Source organism: Molothrus aeneus, unplaced genomic scaffold (assembly GCF_037042795.1).
Source record: "Molothrus aeneus isolate 106 unplaced genomic scaffold, BPBGC_Maene_1.0 scaffold_34, whole genome shotgun sequence".
Lineage (NCBI taxonomy): Eukaryota > Metazoa > Chordata > Aves > Passeriformes > Icteridae > Molothrus > Molothrus aeneus.
In genome coordinates, this window is record NW_027099005.1 from 3,946,254 (window position 1) to 3,958,694 (window position 12,441).

The following is a 12,441-nucleotide window of genomic DNA, read 5'->3' on the forward strand; positions in this document are numbered from 1 at the left end:
AGGGGAGTAGGGAATAATTTATTTTTAAGACATTTTTCTTTGAAAACAGCACCAACACATACAGAATCTTCTCCTGCCACAAGGTGGTCAAACATTTTCTGCTGATAGGAGATTTCCTAAGGATTTGCTTTTCTTCTGTTAGTGGGTCTTGCTGTGCCTTTTTTTTTGGTTGAGTTTGGAGGTTTTTATCATTGGATTTGGGTTTTTCCCTATTGAACTGCCTTTCTTCTGATGCATGAGTTTTTTCTGTCCTTTCTTGTGGCTTGCTTGGCACCTGATGGCAAGACAAATTTACCCAACTCAGTCATCTTGCCCGATTATGTATTGCAGTCAGCATTAACTAGATGAGTTCAGTCACAGACTCCCTGCAATTTGGCAGCATCCACAAAGGAATTGAAAGTTCATTTAATGCCATTTTAGAGACAATAGAAATATTCCACAGTGGTGGTCAAGGGCTGGTCACTGAGGGATGTCACCAGGGCATGGCTGCCAAGAGGACTCTGTACCATGGATGACATTTGACCCTCATTGTTCAGCCAAATTCCCACCCAGCCCATGTTCCACTCCTTCAGCCCAGCTCTCTCCAGTCTGGCTCTGAGGAGACCACAGCAGACCCTGTCCCAGGCCTGGCTGAAGTCTGGGCACACAACATCCCCTTCTTTTCCCTCCCACGTGGGTTCTGCAGTCCCTGCCCTATCCTGCCAGTGCCTGGAATGGCTGCAGGAGGATTTGCCACATCCCTTTCCCTGCTGAGCCTGACCAGGCTGTGACTCTCCCAGTCCCCCTCCCTGCCCTGTTTGCAGACTGGTTCCATGTCTGCCCTTCCCAAGTGCCCAGGACCCTCTAGGATGGCTCTGGCCTTTCCAAGGGGTTTGAGAGAGGTCCCACAGTGACACTGCCCAGCCTTCTCAACAGCCCTGACACCAAAGGCCTTTTCCACATCCCTCAATTCCAGGTCAGTGCCCAGAACACAGCACAGCCCTGTCAGGTCCTCGGGCTGGTTCAGCAGGGAGGCAGCTCTGATTTCTCCCCACAGACTCTCACTCTATCCAATGTCTCTCTGTGCAGTCCATGGCTGCCCTGAGCATTTTTCCTGGAGCCTCCCTGCCTGGGATATTTCTCTCCCTGCAGTCCTAACCACAACCCAGCAAAGAATTCAGGTGTTTTCCCAGAGGACGTTACTCTAAGAGTGAAGTGGCCTCAAGGCACTGTTTGTGCCGCTGGAATTGTGCCACCCCCGGGTGCTGCTGATGGTGTTTGTGCTCACTGGGGTTCGTCTCCCCACACGCACACCATGCCCTGCTGAGATCTCCTCAGCACAGAGCAAACATGGCCTGCTGGCCTGGTCCCTTGGTGTCCCTCCGTGCAGGCACAAACAACCTCCTGCAGGTGGGGAGAGGCCAGTGCTGGCAATGGTGGCTGCAGGGGCTGCTGTGGGACAATTGCCCCGGGGCACCTTCCCAGGCTGTCCCAGAACAAAGACACAGCCCAGGCCCTGCTCTGCTGCTGCCTCAGGTCCATGCCAGGAGCTCTGGCTGGGCCAGGACACTGCTGTGAGCCCCCCCTGCACACTCCCCCCTGCCCCGGGCACTGGGCTTTGCTGGGCCAGGGCATTCCTGGAGCACATTGCTGACAGCAGCTCTGGAGGAGAGCAAAGCCTCCCTGCCCTGCCCTCAGGAGATGCCCTTTGCTGATGGAGCTGCTGTGCTGGAGCCCAGCTGTGTCCCAGCAGTGCCCATGGCCTGGCCCTGCCTGTGGCCACAGCAGGGACACGCAGCAGGACAGGGACCAAGCTGCCAGAGCACTCCGGCCTTACAGCCACAGCAGGGCTGGCAAGGACAGGGTGGAGCTGGGCAGAGCAGCTCTGAAAGGACCAATCCCCGCTGCTCCCTGGCTGTGCTGCCCTGCTGGGACTCTTTTCCCCTTCTCCCCTCTAACTTCATGCAGGTCTCAGAGTTGGGATCCCAGATAAAACAGGCACTGCAAGGTAGTTTATTTTCTTCAAATGTAGTGATAGCCCAAACCCTGGTTTACAGAGCTTCTGGGTCAAATTCAAGAGGCAGACAGTGAATTTCATGGGGGTGATTAAAAAATTTCTTTTAGAATAATTTAATAACAGAAAGCCCCATTGAAAACTACCAAAGAACTGGGAAGGGCTATTTGGCCTGTCATGAGTTGCAATCCGAAAACTATGCAGAAGAAAACGGGAAGTTGGTTGCTTCAGAAGTCATCCAGTCATCATTTTCCTCAGGGCATCCTTGAGCTCCTGGTTCCTCAGGCTGTAGATGAGGGGGTTCAGGGCTGGAGGCACCACCGAGTACAGAACTGACACTGCCAGATCTAGGGATGGGGAGGAGATGGATGAGGGCTTCAGGTAGGCAAAAAAGCCAGTGCTGACAAAGAGGGAGACCACGGCCAGGTGAGGGAGGCAGGTGGAAAAGGCTTTGTGCCGTCCCTGCTCAGAGGGGATCCTCAGCACAGCCCTGAAGATCTGCACATAGGAGAAAACCATGAACACAAAACAGCCAGAAACTACACAGACACCAACCACAACAATCCCAAGTTCTCTGAGTTTGGAGTGTGAGCAGGAGAGCTTGAGGATGTGTGGGATTTCACAGAAGAATTGACCCAGAGCATTGCCTTTGCACAGGGGCAGAGAAAATGTATTGGCTGTGTTCAACAGAGCATTGAGAAAGGCACTGGCCCAGGCAGCTGCTGCCATGTGGGCACAAGCTCTGCTGCCCAGGAGGGTCCCGTAGTGCAGGGGTTTGCAGATGGACACGTAGCGGTCGTAGCACATGATGGTCAGGAGGGAAAACTCTGCTGACATAAAGAAAAGAAAAAAGAAAACCTCTGCAGCACATGCTGAGTAGGAGATGGTGCTGGTGTCCCAGAGGGAATTGTGCATGGCTTTGGGGACAGTGGTGCAGATGGAGCCCAGGTCGCTGAGGGCCAGGTTGAGCAGGAAGAAGAACATGGGCGTGTGCAGGTGGTGGCCGCAGGCTACGGCGCTGATGATGAGGCCGTTGCCCAGGAGGGCAGCCAGGGAGATGCCCAGCAGGAGGCAGAAGTGCAGGAGCTGCAGCTGCCGCGTGTCTGCCAATGCCAGCAGGAGGAAGTGCCTGATGGAGCTGCTGTTGGACATTCCTTTATTCTGGACATTGTGAGCTGTTCAAAGACAATACTGACAATTTGGACAAAGTACCTTGAGTCAATCCTATGCTATTTTCTGACACAATCAATCAAAATTGCTTCTCTTTCTTTGGGGAAATTTCACTTACCTTTTTTTTTTGAGTTTAGATATGGGCTGCTAAGTAACTGTGTGCTTTTTAGAAGGGGCAGAAGTCCTGTTCTTAGCATTGCTCTCAACCTGAATATTGGGGAGCCCAGAGGGAAAACAGGGCACCCTGTGCCCCTGAGCAGTCAGACCTGCACGTCCCACACAGGTGCCCTATGCTCATTTCACCTCCCTCTAGTACAGGATGGACAAATTTAAAACTGCATTTAAAAATAATGCGGCCTATTTGAAGACTCCAGTTTCAAAATCAATCTCTCCAACTCTTCTCTCTTTCCCTGTGCAGCTGGACAAGGAGGGATACCAAGGGTTGCTCTGCCTCTCTGCTACCTGGAGTTGTGCCTGCTGGGAGCTGTTTCTCTCTATCCAAGCCTTGTCCCTGCCAGTGCTGCCAGAGCCCAGCCCAGCCCTGGGGGCTCAGCTCTGCCCTGCAGACCCCTCCCAGCACAGGGCACTGCCCAGGGGCATCTCCCTGGCAGCAGGGCCTTAAGGGCAGGCCAGACAAACAGAGATGCTGCAAGCCAAGGTGCTGCTGCTGCTGTCTGTAGGGAGAGGAGGCTGAGGAGGCACTTTCTGAGGGAGATCTGAGGCCCATCTGCTGATGCCCAGGCTGACAGTGCAGGAGGCTCAGTGACACAGCCAAAGCTGGCAGCCCCTTTCCCTTCCCTTTAGGAGAAAGCTGAGAGCAGCCCTGGCCATGCAGCACCATCTCCAGAGCAGGAGGAATCTGCCCTGATGGGGGTGGCTCCTTGCACCTGGAACTTCTCCCCTGCAGCGTCCATGGGGAGCTGCCCGGCAGGCTGAGAGCTGCCCCTGGCAGGTGGCACATGCCCTGGGCTGGCCAAGAGCCCTGAGGGCTGCAGGAGCTGCTCTGCAGGACAGCCCTGGGCAGCCCTGGCTGCAGCCCCAGCTTCAGCCCCTGCAGCCGTCCCTGGCAGCAGGAGCCGCCCTGCCCTGTCCCTCTGACGGTGCCCAGGGCAGCCCCGCTCTGCAGCACATCCTCCTCCTCCTCCTCCTCCTGCTCCTCCTGTGCCACAGAGAAACTGGGAGAGTCCTCCTGACACATCCCCCAGGCTCTGGGGTGTGCTGGCTTCAGGAGATCCCTCCAGGAGCACAGGGGACATTGCCCTGCACCCACACACTCACCATGCACAGGGCTGTGAAGATCTTTCCCCAGGTGAAGTCTCAGCTCAATGTCTTCCCAATCCTGATTGCCTTCAGCCTGTCTCTGCCTGGCTCCTGTGCCCTCAGTGCCTGCAGGCAGAGCCCTCAGCCCTGCTGGGCTGGGAGAGGAGCTGGCCCTGGGAAGAGCTGTTCCTTTAAAGCTCAGCAGCACAGACACAGCACAAGGACTTTAATGAGCCTCTCGGGGATTTGGTGTTGTTTACATCAGACTCAGTCCCTGAGAGAGTCTTCAGAAAACTTCTCAAGAACTCAAAGTTAAATTGAAACTCTGAAGTTTCTTGAAGTTTCAATGGGTTCCACCGAGGGACATGACTGAGAAAGAGTCCCCAGGTTGCAGTTAGAGCAGAACACTGCAGGCAGTGATGACAGCTGGGGACAAACAAGGCCAAGGTGTCTCTGGTGCTGAGCAAAGCTGGATGTGTTTGAGGAATGCCAAGGGCCAAGGCCTGAGCCCCAGGGCCTGGCCAGGCAGATCCTGTCCCTCCCTCCTTGCTCAGGGCTCTTGCCGGGATGGTCACTGGCATGTGGGGATGTGCAATGCCAAGGGCAGGAGCATGGGGCGGCCCCTGCCAGGCTGCTGAGCAGGGACAAGGAGGCCATGAGGTCCCAGGCCTGCAAGGGTCACTTGTCTCCTGCTCCTGCCTCAGGCCCAGGCCCAGCAGCCATGGCCAAAGTGCTGCCCAAGTTGGCTCTGGCAGGGCTGTCTTGCAGCTGCTGCCCATGCCTGTGCCCTGTGCAGCCCAGGCTGTCCTACGGTGTCCCTGCCCTGCGCCTTCTTCCCTGCAGGCTGTCGGCATCCTCCGCCTGCCCCACCTGGCTGGGCCCTTCCTTTGCTGGCAGCTCTGCCTCCTGCCTGCCTCTGCCTGCCCACACAGATCCTTGGCCTGGCCCAGGCTCCTTCTGGGGGATGTGTTGCACCAGAGCCTTGCCCTGAGAGGGAAATTCCTTTCTCTTTGTTTCCTGTCTGGCCCTCCCTATCTGCCCTTTGCATTAATTCTTTCTTTCTCTGTCTGTTCTCTACTATGTCAAAAGGATCCACCATCTCTGAAACCACCCTTCAATCCCTCCCAGGGCTCTCCTCTGCTGTCCTCAGTCTCCACCCCACTGAGTACAGAGCTCCTTTGTCCCTATATTGTGCTCATGTGCTTGAGGCCTCCAAACCCCACATTGGAAATCTCTGGGTCCTCTCCAAGGTGTTGGCAAATGAAAACATTCTGCTCATAGTCTAAGAAAATCACCTCAGGACAAGACCAGTCAGACCTGTGTGTCCTGGCTGCTTTTGCCTTGGAGCAATCCTTGGATAGATAGATTTTTTTAGGCCCAATTCCAGATTTGCCCATGGGCACTTTGATGTGAACAACGATTCTTTTCCATTGGAAGGAAAGCAGAGGCCCAGTGTTTCAGGGGCAGATGAGCAGCAGCCACCAAGGACCAAGGCAAGCCAGACCTTTATGGAATTGCAGCTTGTGCCTGAGAGAATTCCTTGGATACACAGAATTTGGGAGGTAGAATAGAAGTTTTGGCCACTGGTCCCTTGATGAAAAGGCTGTTTCTTTTCCATCTGAAGGAAAGCAGAGAGCCCCAGGGTTTGATGGTAGATGAGAAGCAGCCCTTGGGAGGCCAAGCCAGCCAAACTCGTCTCTCCTGGCAGCTTTTGGTTGGGAGCTATCCTTGGATATATGGAATTTAGGGGCCAAATCTCAAATTTGGCCACGGCCCTGGGACAAGAAGACTGTTCTATTTCCATTGGAAGGAAGGCAGAGAGCCCCAGTGTTTCAGGGGTAGATGACAGGTGGCCATCAGAGCCCACAACACCAGCCAGAGCTGGCAGGTTTTGTCTGGGAGAAACCTTTCATGTAGTGAACATTTTAGGAAGAGTAGCAATTTTGGCCGTGGAGGAACAAGATTCTTTTCCATAGGAAGGAAAGCACAGAGCCCCAGTGCTTCAGGGGCTGATGAACTGCAGGCACCAGAGACCAAGGCCAGCCAGACCTGTCTGTAATGGCAGCTTTTGTGTAGGAGCCATCACTGGATATAGGACTTTTGGAGGAGGAATCCCAATTTCAGCCATGAGCACCTGGAGAAGAAGGATGGTTCTTTTCCCTTAGGATGGAAAGGGCAGAGCCCCAGTGTTTCAGGGCAGAATAGAGGCAATCACCAGAAGCGAAGGCCAGCTAGACCTGTCTGTACTGGGAGATCTTGTCTAGGAGAAAAAACCCTTGTATGTAGGAATTTTGGAGGACAAGTACCAGTTTTGGCCATGGGTGCCTGTGCAGGAGGGATTGTTCTTTTCCATAGGAAGGAAAGCACAGAGCCCCAGTGTTTGAAGGCAGGTGAGACCCAGCTCTCAGGAAGACAAGGTCAGCCAGACTTGTTGGTAATGGCAGCCTTTGTCCGGGAGCAATCCCTGGATATGAGGAATTTTGGAGGGGGAATTCTGTTTTAGCCATGGATGCATGAATGAGAAGGGCAGTTCTTTTCCATTTGAAGGAAAGGCCAGAGCCCCAGGGTTTCAGGGGTACATGAGAAGAGACCCTCGACATGCCAAGGGCAGTTGGACCAGTCAGGCCAAGCCAACCAGACCTGTTCCCTGTTCCCTTGGATCCATGGGGCCCTGCAGGGTCACAGTGGTGGTGTCATATTGGATCCTTGGTTCCATGAGGCCCAGATGTGTCACATTGGCCTCTTGTTTCCATGGGGCTCCAGAGTGTCACAATGGTCCCTTGCTTCCATGAGGCCTTGCAGTGTCACAGGGGTCTCCTTGGTGCCACAGTGTCACAATGGACCCTTGGTTCCATGGGGACTCACAATGTCAGAAGGGTCTCCTTGGTTCCGTGAGGCCCTGCAGATCCCCTGGATTCAACGAGGCCTCCAAGCATCATGATGGACTCCAGGATCCCATGAGGCCCCAAAATGTCCCAATGGACCTTTGGTTCCATGGGGTCGTGTGTGACTGTGGTCACAAGGGTTTTCAGGATGAAGAAGAGACGAGAATGTTGACTCCATGATCAGAAGGCTTGATTTATTATTTTATGATATATGTTACATTAAGACTATACTAAAAAGCAATAGAAAGGAAAAGTTTCTTCAGCCTAGCTAAGCTAAGAATAGAAAAGAATGAATAACAAAGATCTGTGTCTCAGACAGAGCAAGAGCCAGCTCTGCCATGAGTGGTCAAGAAATCCAAACACCCACAGGAGACCAATCACCTGTTGCATTCCACAGCAGCAGATAACCATTGTTTACTTTGGTTGCTGAACTGCAGCTTGTCACAAGGAAAAATCCTAAGAAAGGATTTTTCATGAAAGATGTCTGTGACATGTCACCTTTTTTTATTTAGTTAAATTAAAAGGAAAAAGTGTTTGTAATTTTCTCTGCTGTACTCATGCTGAAGAAAAAGACAAACACTTGACAGGTTATCTGTTGCCAATCAAACTCCACTCAAGTGCTCCTGTGGAATGCACTGGGAATTTCTTCACCTGTAGAACATAAAATTCTATCATATTACTAAAACAATTCTATAATATAAGAAAATGCAAAAACAATGCAAAGAAAATTCAAGTCCAAGCAGCTGAGTTTCAGGAAAAGTCCATGGCTTGAAGATGTTCCTCTTTGCCATATCTGAAAGTTTCTTTTGGTCCTGAAACAGGCTTGCTACAGAAAGGTCCATCAATATTTATCAAAAGTCCATTGACAGTCTTCAAACAATTTTGAGAAAATTAGAAAATTTCTGAAATGTCTTGCCACAGCCCTTCATTGAACAACTTGGGCTGAAGCCAATCCCTGGCTCCTCAATGCCTCTGAGCTGCTGCCAGCTCTTTCACCCTTTTTTATTCAATTTTTTTTTTTTTTTTTTTTTTTTTTTTTCTCGGAAAGAGCAGCAGCAGCAGCAGAGGAGCCAGAGAGAGGCCCTTGGGGGCCCTGGCCCATGTGGAAGGATCAGGAACCCCAGACCTGGCCCACTGAAAGGTGGCCCAGGACCAGAAGGGGGAAGCAACGCCCCCAAACCCAACAGGAGGCCGGGAGGTGTCCCTGGCCCAAGCAACCAAGGCAGACAGCCCAGGCCCAGCCCCCGAGGCAGGCTCTGCATTGGCACAGATCCGCACCCTGCCGCCAGCACAATGGCAGAAGGGGTGACCAAATGCCTCCTTTCCCCAAAATCACCGAGGCATGCCGGCAATGGGAAGACAGAAGCTGTCCCGAGAAACTTCGTCTCGGGTCTGGGGATGTCCTTTCCCCACAGCAGACAAGCGATGCTCGCTTCCTGCTGTGCCCTCTGCCTCTGCAATGCAAATGCACCAGGTGTTCCTCCCATCTGCCTCACGGCACCACCGCCACCCGCTCTGGGCTGGGGACCAGGGGCAGAACTTTCGGGACCCACCTTCCCCTCGCCGCTGGGGCGCGCGAGGGGCGGCAGAGAGATTCGCATCCCCCAGGGGGAAACCCCGGACCAAACACCCCCCAACCCGCCAAGAATGCTGATCTTGAAAACAGGCAGCCGCGTTGCGCCCACAGCCAGCTGTCGGGCCATGCCTCCTCCACGGAAGGACAGGCTGACGCCCTCTTCCCCTGTCCCAGCTCCCCCCGTAGGGGCAGCCCCGGGACAACCCAAAAAACTCGGGGAGGAAGTCACGCTGGATGCAGGAGGCGCCTCTGCTGCTGCCGCCGGCTCCAAGGCAGCCTCTGACGCAGACATGGAGAACGGAGTCCCCGCAGGGGCGGGCAGCGGGGCCGCCTGGGGAGGCGGCGGGGGCGGCGGGGGCGGCACGGGGTCGGCAGCTTCTTCTGCGCCGGACTCTGACATCGGCCGCGGAACCGCAGTCGCAGAAGGCGGCGGGACGGCCGGGGGGAGCGGTGGATCGCTGTTGCCCAGCAACATCGGCGCAGCCGCGGGAAGCGGTGTCTCTGAGATAGATGCAGGCAGGGAAGCCGGCGGAACCACAGCTGGAGCGCCCACAGGCTCCCCCGGAGGGGCGGCCGCGGGACGGGCCGCGGGGGGAACCGCCCGCACCCGCGGGGCGGGTTGGGGCGGTGCCCGTGGCGCTGGCCGGGGCGGTGCCCGTGGCGCTGGCCGGGGTGGTGCTCGCGGTGCTGGCCGGGGCGGCGCCGCCCACTCCCATCCCCCCTGAGAGCAACGGGAGGGGGGAACAAACGGCTCCGTCTGAGCATGCTCCAAAGACGCAGTAAAAAAAACTTCGGCTGCGGGCGAAACTTCGCCCCCCCACTGTGGTTCAGGGGGGCTGGAAAGCAGCAGAGCGTCCCCCTCCAAAGGGTCTTCCCCCGGAATTGGGGGGAACGGGGCTTTGCCCTTGCAGTTAGCAATCCAGGGAAAAACAGCTGCTCTCCGTTTCAAGACTAGAAAGAGCTTCAAAAAGGTTGGATAAATCAAGGGGCATCCGAACCCCCGGTATAAAAAGAATTGGAAAATGGAGCCCATACACTCCCAGACAAACATATCGAGGGCATATAGCACATTCGTAAAAAAACCAAAGAGCTTCGCCCATCGAAAAAACTCATAGAGATCTGTCTCCAACAGGAGAATTCTGTCCTCTTCACCCCATTTTTGCCAGAGGGCAATAAGTTTCTCCTCTGAAGGGGAGAATGGAACCTCATCCTCTAGGGGAGGAGTCCTCCAGATGAGCAGCCACAAACTGCGAATGACCTCATCTTTAGGAGGGGAAAAACCAACAGTACCTTGTGACAGTGTCCAGGACTCTCTGGCTATCTGCATGGTTCTGCTGAGCTTTCCGAACATCTTCCTGGAGGCTTTTCAGAAGGTTCCCTTTGTGGTCAGCCTTGCTGTGAACTCTGTCCAAATTCGGATCTTCAGTTCTTCAGCTCCTGGCTAGAATCCACTTCTGTGGTCACTTGTGAAGCAACCATCAATGCCACACATTCAGGGTTTACCCAGTGCAGCAATGCTCCTCTGGTGGTCTCACCAAGTGATGATTGTCCTCCTCAGTCGGGGGTCACCAATTGTGACTGTGGTCACAAGGGTTTTCAGGATGAAGAAGAGACAAGAATGTTGACTCCATGATCAGAAGGCTTGATTTATTATTTTATGATATATGTTACATTAAGACTATACTAAAAAGCAATAGAAAGGAAAAGTTTCTTCAGCAGCTAGCTAAGCTAAGAATAGAAAAGAATGAATAACAAAGATCTGTGTCTCAGACAGAGCAAGAGCCAGCTCTGCCATGAGTGGTCAAGAAATCCAAACACCCACAGGAGACCAATCACCTGTTGCATTCCACAGCAGCAGATAACCATTGTTTACTTTGGTTGCTGAACTGCAGCTTGTCACAAGGAAAAATCCTAAGAAAGGATTTTTCATGAAAGATGTCTGCGACAGTCGTGCACTGTTCCATGGATCCTTAGTTCCATGGGGCCCTGGAGTGTCACAATGGACTCCTTGGTTCCATGGTGCCACACAGTGTGACAGCTGCCCCTTGGCCTGCCAAGACTCCAGAGTGTCACAATGGTTCCTTGCTTCCATGAGGCCTTGCAGTGTCACAGTGGTCTCCATGATCCCATAAGGCCTTGCAGTGTCACAACAGAGCATTGGTTTCACGGAGCCCCACAGTGTCACTATGGTCACCTTGGCTGCACAAGGCTCTGAAATATCACAATGGCCCTTTGCTTCCACAAGGCCTCCAAGTGTAAAAATGGCCTCCATGGTTCCATGAAGCCCTGCCGTGTCACAATGGACCTTTGGTTCCATGATGCCCAGAGTGTCACAATTGTATCCTTGGTTCCACGGTGTCAGAATGGACCCTTCATCCCATGGACACCCACAGTGTTCTCTGCAGTCCCCTTGATTCCACCAGGCCCGGCCATGCCTTAATGGCCCCTTGGTTCCAGGGGGTCCCAAAGTGTCAGAACAGTCTCCATTGCTCCATGAGCCCCGCAATGTCACTGTGCTCCCCTTGGTTGCACAGCGTCCCACAGTGGAACAATGGACTCCTGGTTCCATGGGGTTCCTCAGTCCCAATGGTCTCCTTGGATCCGCAGTGTCACAGTGGCCCCTTGGCTCCATGTTGCCACGCTGTGTCACAATGGCTCATGGTTCCATGAGGCCACACAGTTTAACAAGGGATGCTTTGTTCCTTGAGGCCTTGCTGTGTCAGAATGGACTTCTGGTTCCAGGAGCTCTCACACTGCCCACAGCAGTCTCCTTGGTTCTGCAGTGTCACCATGGACCCTTTGTTCCATGAGGCTCTGCAGTAGAACACGGTCACCTTGGTTCCATGAGGTTCTGCAGTGTCACAATGGACCCATGGTTCCACCAGGCCTTGCTGTGTCACAATGGCCCCGTGGTTCCAAGAGGTTTCTCAGGGTGACAATGGTCTCCTGGGGTCTGCAGTATCACAATGGACCATTGGTTCAATGTGCCAAAATGGATTTTGGTTCCAAGAGTGTCCTGGGTTGACTATATGATGCTTTTATCCCCAGTCGTCTCGTCCTGTTATGCTGAATAATAAGTTTTGCACCCTTAAAACTTGTTGCAAAGAGCGAAGGAGAGAGAGAAGTGCACAGTTTTTTTTCCAGACACTGCTCTCACTCCTCCACATTCCTGCTCCTTGACTGTGTAGTCTGCAAATAAACCGACAGCGAGAGAGAGCTCTTTTTTATCTTTAGTTAGTTTAGCTAGCTGAAGCAAAGAAGTTCCCTGGACTGTGTTTTTTCCCCTTTTCTTTAGACCTCTTGAAACCTGCTCTAAACTGAACACCCAGCAGAGCACCAGCAGCTGCACCAGTAGCCCACCAGGCAGGGCCTGGGCCGTGGCATTTCCAGCACTGGAGGGACTGATCAGAGACTAAATGAGCTGAGCTGCAACCCGGGGAAGGGACTTTCTCAGTTTGTCATCTCTTTTAGAGCAGCAAAAAGTTTTATTAATCAATATTGTTTAAGTTTTATTGTTTAATAAACATTTTTTTTTCCACTCTTCTTGAAAAAAGTAT

General features: G+C 53.4%; 1 protein-coding gene across 1 annotated transcript; it reads right to left on the bottom strand.

Moving 5' to 3' along the window:
• Positions 1–2,227: 2,227 nt before the first annotated feature.
• Positions 2,228–3,145, bottom strand: LOC136570508 (olfactory receptor 14J1-like). Its single transcript, XM_066570971.1, has one exon. The coding sequence runs from the start codon at positions 3,143–3,145 to the stop codon at positions 2,228–2,230; it is 918 nt and encodes a 305-aa protein (XP_066427068.1).
• Between the last annotated feature and the right edge of the window lie 9,296 nt (positions 3,146–12,441).

Coding starts and splice junctions, on each gene's coding strand:
- LOC136570508 (XM_066570971.1), bottom strand. CDS start 3,145: ATGTCCAACAGCAGCTCCATCAGGCACTTCCTCCTGCTGGCATTGGCA.